The sequence below is a fragment of the Peromyscus leucopus genome, chromosome 13 (assembly GCF_004664715.2).
Source record: "Peromyscus leucopus breed LL Stock chromosome 13, UCI_PerLeu_2.1, whole genome shotgun sequence".
NCBI classification, from domain to species: Eukaryota; Metazoa; Chordata; class Mammalia; order Rodentia; family Cricetidae; genus Peromyscus; species Peromyscus leucopus.
In genome coordinates, this window is record NC_051074.1 from 22,831,707 (window position 1) to 22,853,588 (window position 21,882).

Genomic DNA, 21,882 nt, shown 5'->3' on the forward strand with positions numbered 1-21,882 from the left:
TAAAAGAAAAGATGATTTAACAGAACACTTATCTATTATCAAAAAAGTGACTCCTAAGAAACAAATACACTTGGAAGTAGCTGTGAACAGCAGATATTCATAATTCAAGAAGAATTAAAACTATAATCCGACACAAGGCTCATTTATGCAAAATGTACATTATGAGCACTGGGGAATAGCTCTCTGGTCTGTTTCCTGATTTGTAGAGTATATTTGTGATTGCTGGATTTAGTTCAGTAAAAGCATCTGACTGCTCTCAGTAGGATTAGCACTTGCTTTGACAAGTTTTATCAGAACACAGCCAAATTCAATTATTCAGGCGTCACCTGCGGCCACTCTTTCCACCAAGACAGAGCTGAGACTACTTGTGACAGAAAAGTCACATTCTATGAAACCTAAAAAATATTTATTCTTGATTAGTTAGCTACTCAATAATTAATATTTTAATTTATCTTCAGTGTTGGAGATTAACTCAGGGTCTAGCATGTGCAAAGAAAGTATTCTATTCTTGAGTTATATAAGTCCCAGCCTAAAATCTGTATTATCTGACCTTGGATCCTAAAAGCTTTCTGACTCCACCTTAACATACCAGTAAGATTAATTTATAAAAGAGATTATTATTAAATTTGGCAAAATTAAGCCAGAAATTGCAATCCAATCCTTTGAAGAGAAACACTAGATGGTTATTGTGGGCTCTGCTGAAGGTGTGGATGTGCACAGGGACATAGAGACAACAAAGGCTTAGGTCTCTGAAGAGCCACTGAGGTCGCATGCAAAGTGACCTGGAATTTGCTGGACCACTGCTTCCCATACTTCATTTTCTATGACTTATGAAGAATGAGTATGGAGACTGAGGAATTTGGGACACATGGGATTGTTGAGCTTCTTATCTTTTAGAACCTTTCAGGGGTTAAGACACTCCTGATTTATATTATGAAGACAATTTTAGATCAAGAAATGAAAATATTTCTTCACAAAATGCTGAATGTTGCAAGTGCTAAACCCATAGCCTGAGCCCGAACAATGGTGGATTAGCAGATGCAAGTGCCCTGCTCTATCTTTTGTTTGCTCCTGAAATGAATGTGAGTAATTAAAAAGAATCTTAATTAGCTTTACATCTCAACAGACATTCCTCTGGGTTCTTTTTATCAGCACACTTCCATTCTGTAGCATGATGGCCTAGAAAGGATGGCATTTCTTTGAACAAAAGAATGAAAAGAAAAAGAGTGTTGGAGAAACTTCTCCAACAGCCTAGTGATTTAAAAAAAAAAAGAAAAAGAAAACATTCACATTTCTGAATACAGTTGGAAACTGTATCAAAACAATAGAAATCCTTCAGTTTTTTCAAGGTCTCCCAGCAAAGCACATTCACATTCACATTCGGTATAAATTCAGGTCAAACAAAACACCAAACTTACAAACAGCGAAGCATTTCCCCCATAGAACATTCACCTTAAAAACTGAATCTCAGAATAATAATTTGTTCTCCTCACGTCTAAGGGTGACAGCCTGACTTCTCTAGCTGCTTAGGAAAGAATTTAGCATGTGTTTGCCTATGCAGACTTGGCTTTGATTCCTAGCTGCCCTGTTGTTAGCGAGGGCACTGCAAGGAGAGGAAAAAGTTAACATTTATGACCTTCCCCATGCATCAAAGCCCAATACCTAAGAAATCTCTAAACTCTTATCAGCTCAAAAACCTCACAAATTGCTATGTCTGTGTGTCTAGTCTTCAGAGCTTACAGACTACTCTATAGGCAACACACAGAAAGCAGCAGATAATTCTTAAAAGAAGTAGAAAACAGCAAAGCTCCAATGACCATATCATCGAGGAGAGACATAATTGCATTCCAGTATGGAAAATTTTATCTTATGGAAGATTAATATGTGCAGCTTAAGCTGGACGTTGCATCAATTAGAATGAATATGCCTCATTTAACTCAGAAGAACAATTTATTTATAAGACAGACTTTGATTTTTAAGTGTGCTTTGTCAGTTCAGGGCTGTTCATCTACAAACCCTTCTAAAGTCATGTGGGAAGGTCTAGGTTCTAACGGTTATTGTTCTTATAAAGGAGCGTACAGTATAGAAAAGTTAAAGAAAGCACATACATTATAGTTATTCAGATGTGAATCAAATGAGATTCAAAAGAACTGGACTAATAAAAATTTGAGTATGATTTGTGAAACATAATAAACATTTGGAGAAGTAAAGATAGTTAGAAACTCTTCTATCATCCCATGGTACATACTGGAATTGGCAGGGTTATATGCAAATGTCGTGCAGATCCTGTTACCTGGCACCTTCTTATAATTCAAGAGAGGAGAGTCTGTAATGCATTTATCTATAATCAACAATCAAACTAAGGTCATACCAACACAACTCTTCCCTGGATCCACAAAGTAAAGGAAGAGGCATAAAAATATGTGCAACTGTCTAAACAGGGGTGTCTGTGGTAACACACCTTAGCTTTTGTTTTCCCTGTGTCTGATTTTTATAAGTCTTTATATCCGAGATGATGAATGTCAAAATACATCTTCGGAACATGATTAAAATAATCACAGCATTAAACTTATAAATGGTATGAAATCTAGTCTTAAGAGACACCCCCTCTTACTCGACGTTACAAACTAGCTCTTTGGGAAAACAAATCCACCTCCAGACCTCCTCCGTGAAGACACTTGTCAGCAGTGGTTTCCTGGGAGCTTGAAGTTCTCTGTACACTCACAAGCTCACTGAGGAAAGCAGTGTGAACCATCCCATCAGCAATGTGTGGGAAAGCACCCTTGCGGGGTTAGAACTCTTAAATTTCAAACATCTTTATCCCATGACACTAAAGTTACCAGGTCCACTGACTTCTCTGTTTTGACCCTAACAGTTCAGATGGAACCCTGGGCTACAAAAGGATATTTTAGTGTAAAGAAGGGAAATGGCTCTCCTTGTGGAAGAGCTGACTCATCAGTTTGGGTCCCGGAAGGGAGTTACTGAAGTCATGTTGACAGGTCTTGAAGTAACATAAAACCATGCCATGCGCCTGGAGGGAGACTGTCTCCTGAGGTGTGTACTGGACTGTGCTTTCAGGAGACAGCAGTGATACGTCAGATAGTGAATAGTCAACTGTGTTTCCCTCCCTCCCCCCCCACCCCCCGTAAGGACATTTGGATAGAGTTTGCTGCTGTGTAAATGTTTGCAAATGACTCAGAAAATATGAGTGGGGAATATTTAGCCAATCAGGTCATCTGATTGCCTAATCACCCTTTGGCGAATTGAAAAACAAATTACAATATTGATGAAATCTAGCTGATGGGAGAAAATGATCCAAATCACCATCTAATTCAATCTATTGTGAAGACAGCAAACTTGTTAGGTTTCCATATTTCCTAGGATGTTGCTTATATAATTGTTTAATGATGCGAATGAACACATTAGATTGGGCAGTGACCCAATTCTGGTAAAGAGAAGGTCAGACGATGACATTTTTATTCAAGTACCATCCATCAGATCTCTGCTGGGTAGAAAACTAGCAGGGCATTGGAAGGGGTTCTAGGGAAGGAGTGTAGAAGCTGCAGGTCAACCCTTCACACAGTTAGAGGCGTGGTCCCCGTCAGTCAGTTCACCTCCATCCAAGCCCACACATTCTTCACCTTAATTATTAGAGAAGCAATTGCCTCTGTTTTCTTCTTGATACAATGGTAATGAAATGGCTGAGAGGGAATATTCAAAAGGTCTTGTGAAAGGTGTGACCGTGACTGTGAACACAAGGTATTATAGATTGCCACCTGAAATGGATTTACTTTTTCAGACCACAAGGCTAAGTGGAATGTAATAATGTGGTTCTCCAGAGGACTCCTCTTGAGCAGGGGCTATATACCTTAGAGTATGGTGGCTGCCTGATTCAAGGGCCTTGCAATACTATGGTAAATTATCTGCTGAAAGCATATGGCAGTTGCCAGGATATACTGAAAACCATAATTTCATTTACTACTAATCTATTATAGTGTCAATCAGGTAAGACACCATAAAAAAATAAAGTCCCTAAAAAAAATCTCTATAAACAGATTGGTGGGAATAGAAATTACAGACCCCTGTGGACAAACAAAATACCAATGGGGAGCTGAGCCTTCTACCTAAAGCTTGTTACATCATGTGCAACCAGGAAGCATTGGTTAACTCTAGATTGGCCATGGGTATTCACAAAATAAGAATGCATGAGGAGTAGGAAAATATTCAGGAACATCTCAGCATGTTCGAACTGTCTCCTAAGGTTGGACAATGCTAGTATCACAGTACTTTTATCCAAAGAACTCATCCACTCTGATCTGATTAGATCTGAAGCCACAGGCCCAAGGGCACCGTCTTCTTTTCCTGTCTAACGAAATCATCCAAACCTCTTTATCGCCCTCATGGTTCCTCTGGTGGTCTGAAAGAGTGTGCTTGATGACAAGGGTTAATGTATAAGGCCTCATTTGAGTGCAGCGTTTGTATGTCTCGGAGTATGTTCCCAGACACTCCTGTATATGGTGGCTGGAACATGAGGCTGAAGAGCCCCTGCCACACAAGTGCCAGGACACATGTCTGAACCTTCTTCAGGAGGCTGACTGTGAGGAATGTGTGCTGGGGAGGAGCTCTAGCCACCATCAGGACCAAGAAACAGAAGACCCACTGTGGCATCCTCTGGCTCCTGGGTTCATCAGCGAACACAGCCCAGGCCTTACAAGGACATTACAACCACGTCACTAAAAAGTGGGTGTCATGGCAAGAGCAGCAGCCTGAACCTATAGCCTCAGCTACTCGGGAGGGCCACTTGAGCCTGGGTGTTTGGATCTAGTCTGGGCATCATAGTGATGATCCATCTAAAAAAAGGCGTGTGTGTGTGTGGTATTTTGCTCCTTTACATATGAAGATTCACTGCATATATATCTACCAGTTACCATATGCTTAAATTTAAAACATGTATATTGACATCACAGAAAATTAATATTCTTAAAATAACTTTAATAAAGATAACCATTGAAAACTACTTGGGCTCTACCAGTGTAACTTATTTTAAAAGGTATCTACATGAAGTGGTATCAATTACCATAGGATCCTAATGCCTACACACATGCATGTATGTGCATACTTGATACACATGCATAAACTTATTTTAGTAAAGTTCTCAATATATTTTCAGATGTTTTCAAACACAGTATAAAATCAACTTCAGGAACACAAACAAGTAGACTATCTCAAAGTTTCAACCTACCTTTTGTGGCCACTCGGACACAGTCAATTTTGGTTTCCTGTATCAAATGAAGAGGGAGAAATTATTATCCAGATTGTATTTAAATCAAGGGAAATGTAGCTCAGTCAGTGAGCTCTACTAAGGAAACATCTCACCATGTCAAGTGTGGATTTTTCTCACTGAGGTATGACCAGATGCGCTTTCTGCTATGAGGATTGAGACAGTAGACATTCTGGGCCACAAAAGGAGAAGTGATGCTTTCAATCTCTCTACCTGGTTGCCCTTGACTCCCCAGCCCTGTCCCTGCTCCCTGCGCATCCCAGGCTTCCCTGCCTCACACTGGCAAAGGTCAGTGGCCCTGAGACCTGGACCTAAGCTGTGAAGCAGCGAGCGTGGGTCGGAAGCTAGAAGCATTGCCTTCCAGCTCAGGCTTGCAATCTTCTCTGCGCCCTAGGCTGGTCTGAACAGGAAAAACAGGCAATTTCAGGATTGACCCAATAATAGTTTTTTGTTTTTTCTTTGCTCCCATCTCATCTTTCTAAAGCTCTTTTCTCTTGGAGAAAAACAAGATGCCTAATTTAGTCAGCTACAGGATGCATGGAGTCTCGGAGCTGAGGCAACAGGACAGAATATGCTTCAGAGACAGATGCTGCGCATCTCACAACATTTTAAATGAGCTGAATGTATGTGTTGTAGCTACATCATTTTCGTGCAAAATAGTCAGCTAAGCAGAATGACTAGCCAACTTTCGGTAATAAGGAAATTGGAAAATAATAACTATCATGTTGACAATATGCTTTCCTAAACCACAAATAAAAACCATACATACTCATTTCCTTCCATAAGTTTCTCTTGATAAAATGATTTTTAAAAATATTAAAAAAAATGTTTCTAACTGAAGCATACAAAAACGTGGCTGGTTTTTGTTTTCACTGTTGTTGTTTCGTTTAACCTGTGTTTACATGAATAACGCCAAGAGCCTAACAACACATGGCCATCTTCCACACTTACCCCATTGGCTCTACTAGCGGCTTGGTAATAAATTCTGTAGCTTTTATGGGGGAGAAGGGGGGTGTTCCAGTAGCCATTGTATGTCTTATTGTCACCAATGGTAAAGGGCTGTGCCGCTTGGAGGCTGTCTGCAGGAAACTCCGCCGCGAAGTAGTATTGCGAGTTCAGCACGGAAGCGTTCTGGAAGTGAATCGGCACTGGGTAACACTTCAAGATCTCTGTTGTCTTCTTGGTCCTCCGAGGGCGCTCTTCCTCAACCACTATTTGATAGACACTAGAAAAAAGCAAAGAGAAGCATCCATGATACTTCACGGTCGCTAAACCGATCCACTTGGTCTTCGATTGCCAGGAATTCGGGCACATCTGGGACAAAGAACATGGCGGCCCTTGCTCAATGCTCTTCCTTAGCCGTTCCTCTAACACAGTGAATGAACTAATGTGTGGGGGCACGTGTGCATGTGCAGGCACCTGTGCACACGTGTGTGTACACTTCTGGAGGCCAGGTATCAGCCCTGGTTGCCATTCCTCATGAGTTTTCCACCTAATTTTTTGAGACAGGGCCTCTCACCGGGACCTGGGCCTGGATGGTTGTTCCTGTCTCCCCAGCACTGCTATTACAAGTGTGAGTCACCTCTCCGAGCGTTTCACAAGGTGTCTCAGGGCTGGACTCAAATCTTGGTGTACATGCGGCAAGGACTTTACAGACTTCCCCCCCCTCCCCCCACCACACACTTATTGAGAGGAACAAAACTGAAAACTTTAAAAAGTAACTGGACAATTTCGATTGTCATTGTCTCATGTGTAACTGAAGATCAGTTTGCTCAGAATTAACTCAGATAAATGAAATGACATTAACTCTAGGTTTGTAAAGAAAAAAAAAAAACTAACACATCATTCCATCATTCCCCTGAATTATATCTGTATAAAATGTGGGTGAAGTTTTTACATGTCACAAAACACAAGGCGAAGTGATCAATACTGACGAAGATCTTCCTTCCCATCTGTTCTTACATCCCATGCCCCTGGCCATCAGTGGAAAGATAAGTCTAAAGAAGACTAGGGGTCAGAATCTCCTAAGCTGAGGCTGCGCTATTGAAATGATCTCTAAGAGAAACCATCAACAATACCATCTGAGTTACACGTAAAGACCAGATGATGTGAATGAGAGACCCCTTGTAACAGGGCACCCCTTGGAGAGCCCCAAATATTGAAGTAACTTTAGGAGAATGGAGGATCTTGAAATGATGCATTTTTGAAAAATTAAGGTATTTGTAGCCTCTAGAACGATGAACATATGAAGCAGTTTTATGAAGGGAAAAGTATTTCCTCTTGAGAAAAAATGAGAGGGGGGGAGAAGGAGAGAGAGAGAGAGAGAGAGAGAGAGAGAGATAGAGAGAGAGAGAGAGAGAGAGAGAGAGAGAGAGAGAGAGAACAGGTTTCACAAACCAAATCAAAATTAGATGGAAAAAAAAAAACCTTCCAGGCAAAGAGACACACCTTTTTCTTGTGGTATTAGAAAGGTATGGTGATTCCTTAGAGTAACAAGATAATCATGAGGTGCTCAGAACAACATGATCATGAATGCTGAGGGAAGCATCCGGAGAATGCTTGCCACCCCACTTTCCTGGGGGCAGCCTCTGCTGGTCTCACCTGGTGGCCTCTGAGTCTGCAGCCAGCCAATCTGTGTACCTCTGGGAACACAACCACTTAACACACTCTATTACAGTCATAAAAACGCATGCTGCCATCAGCCTGCAATTCTGTCTAACTAAAAATCAATTATTTTAGAGCATCGGAGTGATGCTGTGCCTACTGGTGGTCCCAGCGGTACGGTGCGATGATGATGTAGATTCTTACCAGTGATGTAAACCAGATAAAAAAGAGAAGGGGAAGGAGTCAACTCTTCTTCACATAAAAGACTTCCCACTGGGTCTTGTTAGGTACAAGGCATTACCAAATGTCATAGATTGCCTGAGTGATAGAGGCAATATTAAAGGAAGTAGGTCTCAAGCCTTGTGTTAAAGCCAGGACACAGAGTAGAAGGCTAGAAGGCCAACCTGCATCCCTCTCTTTTTCCTGACTTCTTACACCTATAAACCTTTGTGCACACACCGATTTACAAACATATGTGAATGTCGACACATTGACACTTCTTTGGTTGAGAGGGTTGCCCTGCTAATGACCCATGGGGCCAAGAGAATGTGGAAGGAATACAGTGTGTACACTCGCCGCCTGTTTTCTGGGAAGCCAGCTACCAGGTAATAGGGTCAAGGAACTTGAATCTGGTGCTGACGGGACACACAGAGGTGTTCCAGTCAACAGGCAATGTCATGGGGCACACTGTGTGAGACACCTCAAAAAGCCACTTGGCTGTGCCTTCAGACGTGTGGGGGTTCTGGGAGACTCCGAGAAGGAGCATCCCAGCCCACTCTGTGCAGATCTAACAGTGCAGCACAACACAATTGTTTGCAGCTTCTAAATCTTTCAGTGGTCTGATCCACATCAAACTGAGTAGGCAGATCTGTTAGCTAAAGTTTGCTTATGGTGGCTTAGTTTCCTTCCCCCAACTATAATCCCCACCCATTATCTGTCTTGATTCTCAAAAGAGAGAGAGATGTCTTAGGGTGTCTGTTGCTGCGATGAAACGCCATGACCAAAAAGCAACTTGGGGAGGAAAGGGTTTATTTGGCTTACACTTCAGCATTGCTGTTCATCACTGAAGGAAGTCAGGACAGGAGCTCAAACAGGGCTGGATCCCAGAGGCAGGAGCTGATGCAGAGGTCATGGAGGGGTGCTGCTTACTGGCTTGCTTCCCATGGCTTGCTCAGCCTGCTTTCTAATAAAACCTAGGACCAGCAGCCCAGGGACAGCACCACCCACCATGGGCTGGGCCCTCCCCTATTGATCACTAAATGAGAAAATGTCTAACATCTGGATCTCATGGAGGCATTTCCTCAGCTGAGGCTCCTTCCTCTGATGACTTCAGCTTGTGTCAAGTTGACACACAAAATCAGTCAGTACAGGAAAGATGGATAGAGAAAGCATATTAACATATATACATATATATGTGTATATATATATATATATTGCTATCACTGTTCTATTTTTTTACTAGTTGAGTTGGTAAATGAAATTATATCATAACTGTGTATACAGGGAAAAACATAATCCACTCAGGGTCTGGTAGTAGTAATCAAAGTTTCGGGGAGGCCACTGAAGGACTTGGAACATCTATCTCTACTGCAGATAAGTGGGTCAGGCCCATCAAAGAACACAGTAGCAAGAGTGAGGGGTCAAGGTCAAAGTGAAATACTAAATGTCACCTGCTCTGTAGCAGACGACAGCTGTGGAGGAAATTTAACCCAGTGTTCTCTTTAGCAAACAGCACTGAGAAAGTTTCTCCTTTTCCTTGGACAGCTTTTGATGAGAATTGAGAAAGTAAATTGGGCTAAACTTTAATTCTACCACTGATAGTATCTGAGGTTTTAAATTAATTTGAGGGAATCTTAGGCTTTTCTATGAAAAAGTAGGTGGATTTCTAATGTTTATTGTATACATTTAAAATTTTATCCACATATAACAATTGCTCTTATAAAATGGACATAATAATTCTCGTGTCACAAAGGGCCTCTCCACTCAACAGAATGGATTCTAACACTATCTTCCTTCCGAATCAGCTTTTCCAGCTCATTTGTTATATGACACGATAGCCAAGGTCGCCATTTAAAGGCAGCTTCTGGAAGCATCATAGACAAGACGAAGCAGAACCGCGAAGACACAGCTGAAGAAAATGTGGTTGAAATCAGTTCACCTGACATCTGCTCGAGGACCCTCAGCCCACGCTTTCCTGTCTTACTGATGTGTAACAGGTTCAGATGCCAAGTGCCAGTCTACCCAAGGGGTAGGCAGGAAGGTGACTCTACAGCCAGCCCTCTTCATCAGTTATGGGCCAAGGGATGCTTGCTGCCCTTGCTCACTCGTCCTACTGGAGGGACTCATGTGAACCAGCTGCCCAATACAGGATTTTTCCTGGTTCCTACAGACATAGGCATTATACAAGCTGGCTTCTATGTTCAAAAGTAAAGTGCTTTGAGTACTGTACGGAGATCCCTTCTCTTTTATTACATCAAGGGATATATATATATACCTCACTCCTTCCTCCATCTGGATTGTACCACAAACAACCTCCAGGGAGGCACTCTCCTGGACTCTGCCCTGACTTCAATAACCAGGCTGCTGCCTCCTCATTTCTCTTACATAAAACCCCTTCACATAAAAATTATTTATTTTTTTGGACATTTGTGCCACAGCGCCTGTGTGCAGAGCAGAGGGACACTTGTGAGGGCCGGTTCTACCATGTGGCATCAAAATTCAGGCCATTACCTTTGGTAGTAAGTGTAGTGGGTAGCCATTCCAGCTTTGACCTGGAAGTTCCAACCCCCACTGAGGCTTCGGTAATCGTCACGCCTACAAGGTGGGGCTGAGAGAGGACCCTGAAGACCGGTAGCCAGGCAGGAAGTATAGGCGGGACTAGCAGAGAGGAGAACTGAGGGAACAGGAGGGTGGAGAGGAGGAGATGCCAGCCTGCCATCCAGGGAGTATCATGTAGAGGCAACAGGTAAAGCCACGGAACACGTGGCGACATATAGATTAACAGAAATGGGCTGAGTATAAGGGTAAGAGCTAGACAATGGTAGGCCTGAGCTAATGGCAGTTTAAATAATATAAGCATCTGTATGTTTACTTTATAAGTGGGCTATGGGACTGCTGGGGCTTGGCGGGACCCGGTGAGAAAAACTCTAGCTACAAGTAAGTATGCAGTATGTTTCCCCTCCGAGTTATCCACAGTACTCCCCCTTTTACTGAGACAGGGCCTTGTGTATCTCAAGATGACCTCAAACTCTCTATGAAGGTGAAGATGAGGTTGAACTATGAAAGTCATTAGATGATGATGATGTGTTCATGATGAGTGTGTGTGCAAACACACTGGCTATGGAGTGCATGTGTGTGTTGGTCTAAGGACAATTTTGTGCAATTGATTCTTCGTTTCCATTTCACATGGACTCTGGGCATCTAATTCAGGTTTCCACACTTGCATGGTAAACCCCTTTACCCACTGAGCCATCTCAGGGGCTCCCCCTTGATTCTGAAAAGCCTATTGTGAAAAGCAAGCAGAATGCTTCTGACTTTGCATGTCTCTAAATCCTGATCCTGAATTCACCTGATACAACCAGTTTGTCTCTATCCTTTCCTTAGCCTGGGTCAGGTCTGACATTTGATGCTATTCTGCCTAACATGCGGGGCTGGGAAGTGTGTCTCCTAAAAGAGGGCCTCTGTCACTTCCTCCTGTGGCTTATGACCAGTCTGTTGTTTTCATCTGCCCTGACTCAGCTCCAAATTCACAAAAGTATGTTTCAGTGAAGAGTTGGAGTCATTGGTGCCCCTGGATCATTACCTTCAAGTCTTGGAAGATCCTGGGTGAAGATGGCCACTGCTTGGTCATTTTTTTTTTTTCGGTCTTAGAAGTGCATATTTTTAAAGGTGTAATATAACCCAGAAGTGATTTCTAGGTTATGTGTGACAGTTGGATCACTGCTATTTGAAGCATACTATCATCCAGCAGTGATTCCCAGGTTATGTGGGTGAGCATAGTACACATTGTTTGTGATTGACAGTTGGATCACTGCTATTTGAAGGCATACTATAATCCAGCAGTGATTCCCAGGTTATGTGGGTGAGCATAATACACGTTGTTTGTGATTGATAGTTGGATCACTGCCATTTGAAGCATTCTCTGCCTTACTTAACTTTTCTATCAATCCTACTTTTATTCATTTCTTGAATACCTAAAAGTGAAAAGAACCAGATGTGACCAAGAGGAAAAAAGTTGTGCGCAAAGATGGGGCTAAGTGTCAGCTTTCTTGGGTCACCCACAATTAAAGAGCCCAAGGCACTCAGCTCTGCATGTTTCCTGCGCCGCCATTTACCCATCTTACTCCCCACTTTAGGGCGTGTGCTGTGTGGGCGCAGTCACTCATTTATGAACTGTTTTAGGTGCCGCCCCTTGTGTGCTAGGCACTACCTCTCTTTAACAATCAAATTCATTATTCTCCAATGAAGCATTCCTTAATGAAACTAAGTTTTTTTGTGTGACGAACACCTACATGAACGTTAACAAAAAGGTAATTTTTTTTTCAGGCAACAATTGAATGGAGGTTAGATGAACATTTGACAATTAAACAACCATTTAATGGGCCTCCCTTTTAGCCAGCTAGCGGCTACCTTACATCAAATACTCTCCTCCAGGTACATCACACTTAAATGGCTACCATCTACTCATCTCTAAAAAATATTAAAGAAGGAATTAAGTTGACTGGAGCAATTTCAAACCCCAAATGCCTTTTCATCCTTGGTCCACAAGACACATTAGATTTCCAAGCAGCCAGACCTCAAATCTATTTGCTCTTTAATAATTTAAGCACTCATAGGTCAAACAGCTCTTTTCTATTCCCCTTTATCAACGTCTTCGTGCTAATGAAAAACAGCCAAGTCCTCTGGGCTGCCAAACTGCCGCCTACTACAGTCCCCTGATGGGAATTAACATGTCATTAGTCCCCAGGTCAATGGTACCTTGACCACGCTGGTCTATTTTCTAATTTGTATGAATAACATCAAGTTACTTATGAATTTCATAACGTCTTTCCATCCCTAATCATAATCTTGAATCTAGCTTTGAAAAATCTCACTGTTCAAATGGGTTTTCTGAAAAAGATTAAAGACAGCAAATTCTCAAGGCTGGAAAGTCGATCAGAAGTTTCTAGGCTCAGCGAGCTGAATTAAAATTCTATTATCCTTTTAATGTATTACTCAGTTTCCTTTTGTTTATTAAAGCCACATCATTCCTAGCGCTATGCATTCCGGAATTCAAAGTAACGAAAAAGCCTCCGACAGTATTTGCAATATTAAAGTATAACCCACAGTGAGAATGAATCTGCCAAGATGTGACATCATTGCATCAGAACTTACCAATGGAAAGAGACTTAATTTAAAATTTAATTTATGCCAGGCTTTTCTGTAACAAAACTCTAAGGCCTTTAGAAGGAGAAGAAATCTGCATTTATATAGAATATCACATGAAATGAAACACAGAGAAGAACATCTGAACGTCTTTCATGTGCTTCCTTAAGCTAGAGAGTTCAAATGTGATGCAATGTTTTCAGCTGTCCCCTAACTCTGAGGCCTTTCAGAGGAAGCTCACCTTAGCCTTGAAGTTGACTTTAAATTTTTGACCCAGTTCATTTCACAATTAAACACCTGGCTGTGAAGTCTTTTTCTTATTTGCTGATTCTATTTCTTATAGCATGAAACATTAGTGGGTGACCTGTTGTAAAACATTATGGGGTGACCCTGCTGGTCAATAGAAGGAGGAGGGATGCAGAGGACAGGGATCAAAGAGATGTCATGACCCTTTCATTGTGTCCTTGACCGAGTCCTTAAAAAAAGACACTTATGATCATTTCAGAGGCTTACTGATACCATTCTTGGGGTGTCTAATAGTGAGTTTGCCCTCATTTGCAGGTCAGGGCACAGAGCATATACACTATACATGTGAAAAGGGAGAGAGGAGCTGGGGAGAAGGTACTGTGGTTAGAGCTCTTGATATGCTTGCAGAAGACCTGAGTTTAGCTCCCAGCACCCATAGGGCTAGCTTACAACCATCTCTAATTCCATCTCAGGGGACCCAACACCATTTTTTTTTTTTTACTTCTGTGGGCATGTGTGTGCACGCACGCGCGCGCACACACACACACACAATATACAACTTTTTAAGAAGGAACGATTGTATCAATAGCTTTCTGAAGTCTAATTTTTCATTCTCCACAAAACAAGCACATCGTGTATAGTAAGTAAATAATGTAGGTTTATTGTCACACAACTTCAATAAATTACATTCATCCCATTTGTTTTTGTTCAGATATAACTTTCTCCTAAATTTAACAATGAACAAAAGCACTCTCCACAACCTGGTAAGATGTAGTGAAGGGTTTTAAATTTATTTCACCAGTTTGAAATGAAGAACTGGGAATCAGAATTGAACCTGCTGTCACTCTGACTAGGATTCCTTGCTCCTTCAAGCAGAACGGGCATCAGGAGCAACTGATCTAACTAACATCAACTTGATTGTCCAATGAGAATGATACCTGACAGGTAGTTTTTTCCAGACAGTGGACAGCAAGTAGCACACGGGCCCTAAGGGTTGTATGATTTCTGTTAGCAGTGCTAATTTCTCTTTGTCCTGCTGGGAGCTGAAGGCTGGCTCCAGTTTGCTGTGGGAGCTTTGCAGGCCTCCATGTGCATGTTTTATGATCTCTTGGCCATAACTCATGATATCCCTGCTATTAGTAAGTCACTCATGCTCTGGGTGTGAGTGTGCCCACTCACGCATGCTTACAGTCCAATGCCCTGCTGCTCTGTGGACTTGGGATAAGATCTGCTACAATAAAATATTAATTACAGCTAAAAGGTTGGAGGAAAACTATGAACCCAATTACAGACACATATCGTGAACAAAGGGCAGGGTAGAGAAGTCCTGTAGTTATGCAAGTTTCCGATAAAGATAATAATAAAAAGCCACCAGCACATTAGATGCAGGCTGCAAAGCTCTGTAAAGGGCACCTGCCATTAATCTTCACCCCAGGAGCCACATTCTGAGTAAATGAGCCCTAGATAGAACATCTTTTGGAGTAACTTCCAGTGCTTTGAACAACAAAGATATCTTCCTTCGAATTTCCTACTTTAGCTAAGCTATCTTAATTCAATCATTATGACTCCATAACAAGACATGATATAAAAATTAAAATTCAAGGTCAGTTGCCATAGTGAACATAAGTAAACACCTCCAGTGACATGTACAGGGACAGAAACAATACTAAGGAAGATATACCAAGTGAAGTTGAGAGTGTTCTTAATCTGAAAGTATTAAAAAGTTTTGAATTTTGCAGCATCTTGGATTTCAGGGGTCCTCAACCAGTATTCTAAACACATAGCTCTAAATTTGTTCAAATTCGAAATCTGAAACCTTGCTTGTCCTAAATGTTTTAAAGAAGGGATACTCTCCCAGCACCTTATATAATACTCAATTTAGATTCTTTTCAGCTCTGAAGAGCTTCACTGTTTGGGGTCAGATGAGCAGAAATTCAGATGTGACCACCAAAGGAAGAGATGAACCCAAGGGGTGTCCCTGAGAAAACACTGAAGCCAGTAACCATAGGAAACCAATTCCAGCTTTGCCACTAAATCACCAGTTGCCTATGGAGTACCTTTCAAGCCCTAACATTTCATTATTCCTAGCACAAGACTGGACAAACTGTGATGTCAGTAAATGAGAGGGAAACTCACGTTCCTGCCATCTTTTCTTTCCATAGTATACACCATGCATTCGGTTTTATGCCAGGCACTGGAATGACTATAGAGAAGGATTAGACATGGCCTGTCTGTCCTTGGGTAGGTCAGTCTAAAGGAGTTAGGAACAGATAATACCAGAAAGAACTCTTACACAAGAATCTGAAAAGGGCTTGCACAGAGTACAAAGTCACAGGACCCACAGGGGTGTCAATGTTTACCAACCATCAAGGTATCTTGAAGCAACTAGTGCATTAAAGACTTGTGACAGAACCTAGTGTCTAGCCATTGTATCTGTTGATAACACTCAAAGGGCTGTTTATACATTGTCTATGTCTCCAAAATTCTGATAAAAACAAAACAAACAGAACAGAAATGGACATGATGGCACACAACTGTAATCTTAGCTACTCAAGAGACTGAGGCAAAAGAATCTCTTGGACACAGGATTTTTTTTTTTTCCGAGACAGGGTTTCTCTGTGTAGCTTTGCGCCTCTCCTGGAACTCACTTGGTAGCCCAGGCTGGCCTCGAACTCACAGAGATCCGCCTGGCTCTGCCTCCCGAGTGCTGGGATTAAAGGCGTATGCCACCACCGCCCGGCTTGGACACAGGATTTAGAGGCTAGCCTAGGAAACACAGTGAGAAATTGCCTCTAAAAACTAACAACCAAGCCACCCATCCAGCTAGCCAGCCATCCAGCTAGCCAGCCACCCAGCCAGCCAGCCACCCAGCCAGCCAGCCACCCAGCCAAACCAGCATCAAACACAGAATTCAAAGCCTTTGGGTAGCAAATATATTATCCATTCACACTAGTCATTCATGAGAAGCCTTGTCAGTTTGGCAGATGGAAAGTGGTGACTGGGCCCTATTCTAGATTTGCTCTAAGAAGCCTACAGTCACATGAGGTAGCCTTCAAAGTGACAACGGTTTTCTCACTCAGTTCTTAGAGTGCCTACTGCAGGCAGAACTACTCTGTAGAGTATGAAATCCAGATAGAAGACACTCAAACTGCCCGAATTGAAGAATAGAATGGTTTTTGGAAAACGTAGGGGGAAGGGCCTGCCATCAGGCCTGTGCTCTGGGCTGGCCTCCATCTTCTCTCTGAAGCATTGCAGGCAAACTGGGAATCATTCCTGCCCACATAATAACTCCTAGGGGCTATAATTCCTCATAATTTAGCATATGGTTCAATATCCATTCAAATTGTAAAGGCCAACTCAAAACAGTATGTGTACTGGTGACTTGTGGTGTGAGGAAGGCCATGGCAGAGGGACAGGATCTTGGATCAAATACACAGACGCCCCCCATGTGGAAGATTATGTAGAAGAAAAGGAACTTGGAAAAGGGAAATGGTTGTGGTATATTTTTATGTATAAAGGCACGATTAAATAAGAGTTGGAGGCAGAGGTAATTTAAATTTCATTGTATAAATGCCACAACACATCTGCATTGTTATTATGATTGTTGATTATTATTGTTATTAATTATTGTTGTTGTTATTACTATCTCTTCCCTGCTGTTTTTAAAGCTTCTTACAAAGGACTCTTGAAGACTGAACTGTTTCTAAAGTTCAAAAAAGTGACTCACATGGCCATCCAAAAAGCATCATTAATAAAAGTGACCTTTGATCCCTGACAGCACACAGGAATCTAGAGTTTTGTCTTTAATATAAGTAGACTCCCCAAAAATGCATGGAGGGAAGTGGTAGGCAGTGGGGGATTTATCAGTTTCGGATCACATGCTGAGGAGATTCAGCTACAGTGGATGATGATCAAACAGGATAATTCTGGCATCTGAAAAGTGAGGTTTGATGAGAGAATGGCTTTTTGATCTTTGTGAGTATGCACCCTGATGAGCAGACTGGAAGGTGGAGTCCTTTCATGCATCATCTTAGCCAGAGACAGAACCTTTCTATGAGGTTTAAACCATGACTCAGTCTGACCTCCAGTGGCAGAGTTCATACTAATGACATGAATGTACACCTCTACCTCTCTCTGAGCCACTGGGGATCTATCTTCCAGAAGACTCTGACTTGTAAGTGTGGTGATATTTTATTTGTGCTGAAATGTGGTGATATTTTATCTGTATGTTAATAAATAAAGTTTGCCTGAGGATCAGAGGTCATAGCCAACCATAAATAAAAGTCAGGCAGTGGTATCACGTGCCCTTAATCTAATCACTTGGCAAGCAGGGTCTCTGTATGTTCAAGGACACACTAGGGAACAGTCAAGCGTGATGACACACGCCTTTAATCCCAGTACCAACCATAGAGACCTGGAGGTCTGTACAGATGGGCAGTGACAAGGAAGTGAGGTGGCTAGGCTAAAAGCCAATGAGAAGGCAGAACAGCAAGGTAATAAAGGCACAGGTTAGACAGGAAGAAGCTGGTTCTCTTGGGAAGCTATGATGGTGAGGTGAGCTAAGGTTAGCTGGTGGCTGTCATTATTTCTCTGATCTCTACAGCGTTCACCCCTGTATTTGGCTCTGTGTTTCTTATTTAATAAGATTTTTTAGAAATTCGTCTACATGTAAGTATCTCACAAGCAGAACGAGCGTTTTGGAGAATTGTGGCCACAGGTGAGGATGATTGTAGACCTGCTGACTCAGCAAGAAAGTGCAACCAGAGATGCACACCTATGGTGAGTCAGTTGTAGTAACTAAAACACTAACAGTCTCCTTTAGCTGGTGCCTCACACCTAGAGCTTAACTCAAGACTGATGAAAAGACAAACCTGTAGGATGTAGGGAATGGATTTCAATGTCACTAGAAAGAGGTGCCTCAGTGGGATGCAATGCACACATTCCCATCTTTAAGAAGCAGGGAACTGAATGACTGTGGTGAGGAGAAGAATACCAGCTGCTCCAGAGTCACTCTCCCCAGGCACTCCTCATCCAGAGTCTACTGTCCTGCAGAGGCCAAGAAACAGCTTCCCTTGCTCTAGAGCTGAGTTCACGTAACAGAGCAGATGACAGCCGCAGCTCCGTAGTGGCTCAGGGGAAACAGGAGCAGCGACTGCCTTTCCTTAAGAGCTGCTATGTAAAGATGGAGTCAAGAGTGTGGTGATATTGTATTGGTGCACCCTAGTAAAGCGTAGCTGAGGATCAGAGGAAAAAGCCAGCCACTATATTAAAACTATATTAAACATAGAAGTCAGGCAGTGGTAGCACATGCCTTTAATCCTAGCATGTGGGAGGCAGGGATCTGTCTGGATGTCTGTGAGTTTAAGGCCACACAGGGAACAGAGCCAGGCACGGTGGCACATGCCTTTAAATCCCACCACTAACCACAGAGGTCTGGAGGTCTGTACAGACAGACAGGAAGTGACAGAGCTGGGCTGAAAGAGGAAAGTGATGTAGCTGGGTGGAAAGAAGAAGAAAGAGGGCAGGGACAGAAAGGCATATAGGTGTGAAAATGCAGGAAGTAGCTCTCCGTGGAGGCTGAGGAGTTGGCAAGGTCAGGTTGGCTGTGGCTTGTCCTATTCCTCTGATCTCTCAGTTTTTACCCTAATATCTGACTCTGAGTTTTTTTTATTAAGAAGACCATTTAGCAATTTGTCTCACACAAGAGAACTTGTTCCTTATGAGATCAAGTCCCAATCACTTGTCCATGCACAAAGAGCCACGTGCCATCAAATATTAAGATGCATCACAGAAGTGAGAAGCACAGAAATTGTGTTTATAATTTTGCTGATGGACACAATGGTCAGTTGTTCAATGTTATGTAAAATTCTATTTTTCCTGATTTCAGGATTGAATGAGACAGAAGAAAGGGCTAGAGAACCAGGGCCAGTCTAAGCGCCTGCGACCATTGTTCTGAAGATGCTCAACAGGCACAAACACTATGGGGCAGTTAGTATGGACAGACTATGGGTTGAAGTGCTTTATAACACACTAGCTCACTTAACCCTCCGAAGAACCCCATGAAGTTCATACACTTACAGGCACCAAAAAGATAGTATTGATGGAACAAAAGATTCTTTCAGAGCCACAGGCAGAGAGACATACTACACACATGGGCTATTCCTGCCAGAAAACTGTTTTAAAAACACTCTGTTCATACTTCCCAACTTTCAAGTTTTCAACCACCATCACCCGCATGTCAACAGCATCACTTCTAACATGGGAAGCATCTTCAAGTGAGGTGCCTGCCTGTCTTTTGTCTTCCAATAGCCATGCCCTGGAACCTCTTCTCTGAGGTGAGCCAGGTTCACAGACATGCTTGTGCTGACTTTCCTTACCAGATACCAACATCTGTTGACTAGCTGGTGGGCGTGCAGAAGGAGTCAGAGAGACATTCTTCATACAGTGCCAACATCAAACCAGTTTCAGGAAGTGTGACATGTTTTCTGAAAGTACATAGAGTTCCTTCACTGCCTACTTTCCTGAAACATGAACACATGCATGTGTACACACACATGCATACATGCACACACATATGTGTGCACTGACATGCACACACACATCACACACATACACACACACACACACACACACACACACACCATAAAGCATTCTTGTTAGCACAAGAAAACATGCAATTTATCCTTTATTTAGTTGCTTCCTTCCTGCCAAATTCCAAGAGTTGTTTTCTACTAGATCATGCCTATACAGAATGAATGATGGAGAGAAGGCAGAAACGAGACCACTCTAACCAAGTAAAAGAAAATTAAGCCATTCCCTGTCTGGTTGAGGAAAAAACTGAATCCATATATAGACATTTTAATTCTATCTGGGGTGCTAGTTTACTGGCTGGAGTGATGGGATGTTCTTCGCCATCTCTGGATTTAAATAATTTCCTGTGACAGAGCTGATGTGTCGGTCAATAAAAAGACAACCATCATTTACACGAAGAGCTATGTGCAATTTTGGGAATCTGTCTTAAACCAGCTGAGAGTTGATGGAATCAATACTCCATGAACTCACCCAGTGAAGTACACAAACGAAGGAGGAATGAATTCCAACGCTGATGAATATGGATCCAAGAAAAATCAAATCAATGGAAAGAATGCACTTTGGAAATCACACGATGATAGTATTTTTGAACACACAATACTGTTCAAAACCCAGGAAAGCAAACAGATGTTTACCCACCCCCTTTCCTCTCTTCATTCTAGCTTTTGTTTTACCATTTGGGAGGTGATTTTTGGATGGCAGCTTGATGATTTCATGTGCATTTTGCAAATTTCCAGATGTGTTCAGTGTTTTAATCTACACAATGGCTTTATATTGTGGGTCCATATGATTTCTCAATCAGAGTTCTTATTTCTCGAAACATTAAGGGAAATGGAGAGCTTAACAAACCCTATTCATTTTGAGGGAACTGCAGAAATTTTCTTCCAAAGCAGTCTTTGCAGATATATGGGTCTTCTCTCTTTTCAATGGATAATCAGTCCACTATGTTGTTCTATACAATGAGTCTCTTGAAGGGAACATTTGCTGTTATAAAAGAACAAAGAATAAAACCTTGACAGGTGAGGCTGCGATCATTTCCTCTTTCAAATATGTGCCAAGACAATCTGCCCCTTTGAAGACAGCATCCTCCCAGTCAATTTGGAGAAACGATTTAGGTTTCCACAGTGGTCAGAGCACTTTTGAACTTGATGATTTTGAGAACCACTGTAGAAACCCAAATCTTCCTGTATGTCAGAGAGTTGGGTTTCATGAAGGTGACATGAGGTCTGAGGGATAAGCTGTGTGTTGGACTCTGATAAGTATTCATATGTGTGTGTGTGTGTGTGTGTGTGTGTGTGTGTGTGTGTGTGTGTGTGTTTACAGACATAAGAATAGAAGGCATATGTTTATCTAGAACTAACCATTAAGGTCTCCAAAAGCAGAACAAATATATAAAAATAAAGAATGGAACAAGAACTTAGTGAGGAAAATAATAGAAAATAGAGAGGAAAAAGATAGGAGGATCAAAGAGAAACTACTTCAAAGCATAGATTTGGAAAGATCCATGTGGTGATGTGGGTAGGAATCTGAGTGAGAGGTTTGAAGGTAGAAAGCAATAATGGGAAATGTGTAAAAGGCCTTTGTAGGACACAAGGGAACAGCGATAGCTGGTTTGGAGGGACCCTTAGCATCCTTGCTTCTTTCCATTTGTGGGCATGAACCTTGGTGACCACTGACTCTCTGACCGTGATACTTCACAGAATGAACAATAATGTGCTCATTATTGCTGAGTCTGGAAAAATCATTAGCTTGGTCAGAATAAGTGATGCTCCCAAGGCTGAGGTCAGAGCATACAT

At 42.0% G+C, this 21,882-nt stretch overlaps 1 protein-coding gene across 1 annotated transcript in view; it reads right to left on the minus strand.

The window, feature by feature from the left end:
- Ptprm (protein tyrosine phosphatase receptor type M) overlaps nucleotides 1–21,882 on the minus strand; it is a 968,046-nt gene that overhangs the window by 287,611 nt on the left and 658,553 nt on the right. Inside the window, exons 12-13 of the mRNA XM_037210182.1 lie at nucleotides 6,233–6,506; nucleotides 5,243–5,279 (exon numbers count right to left, since the gene is read on the minus strand). Of these exons, the coding sequence (XP_037066077.1) occupies nucleotides 5,243–5,279; nucleotides 6,233–6,506 (311 nt within the window). The remainder of the gene's footprint in view (nucleotides 1–5,242; nucleotides 5,280–6,232; nucleotides 6,507–21,882) is intronic.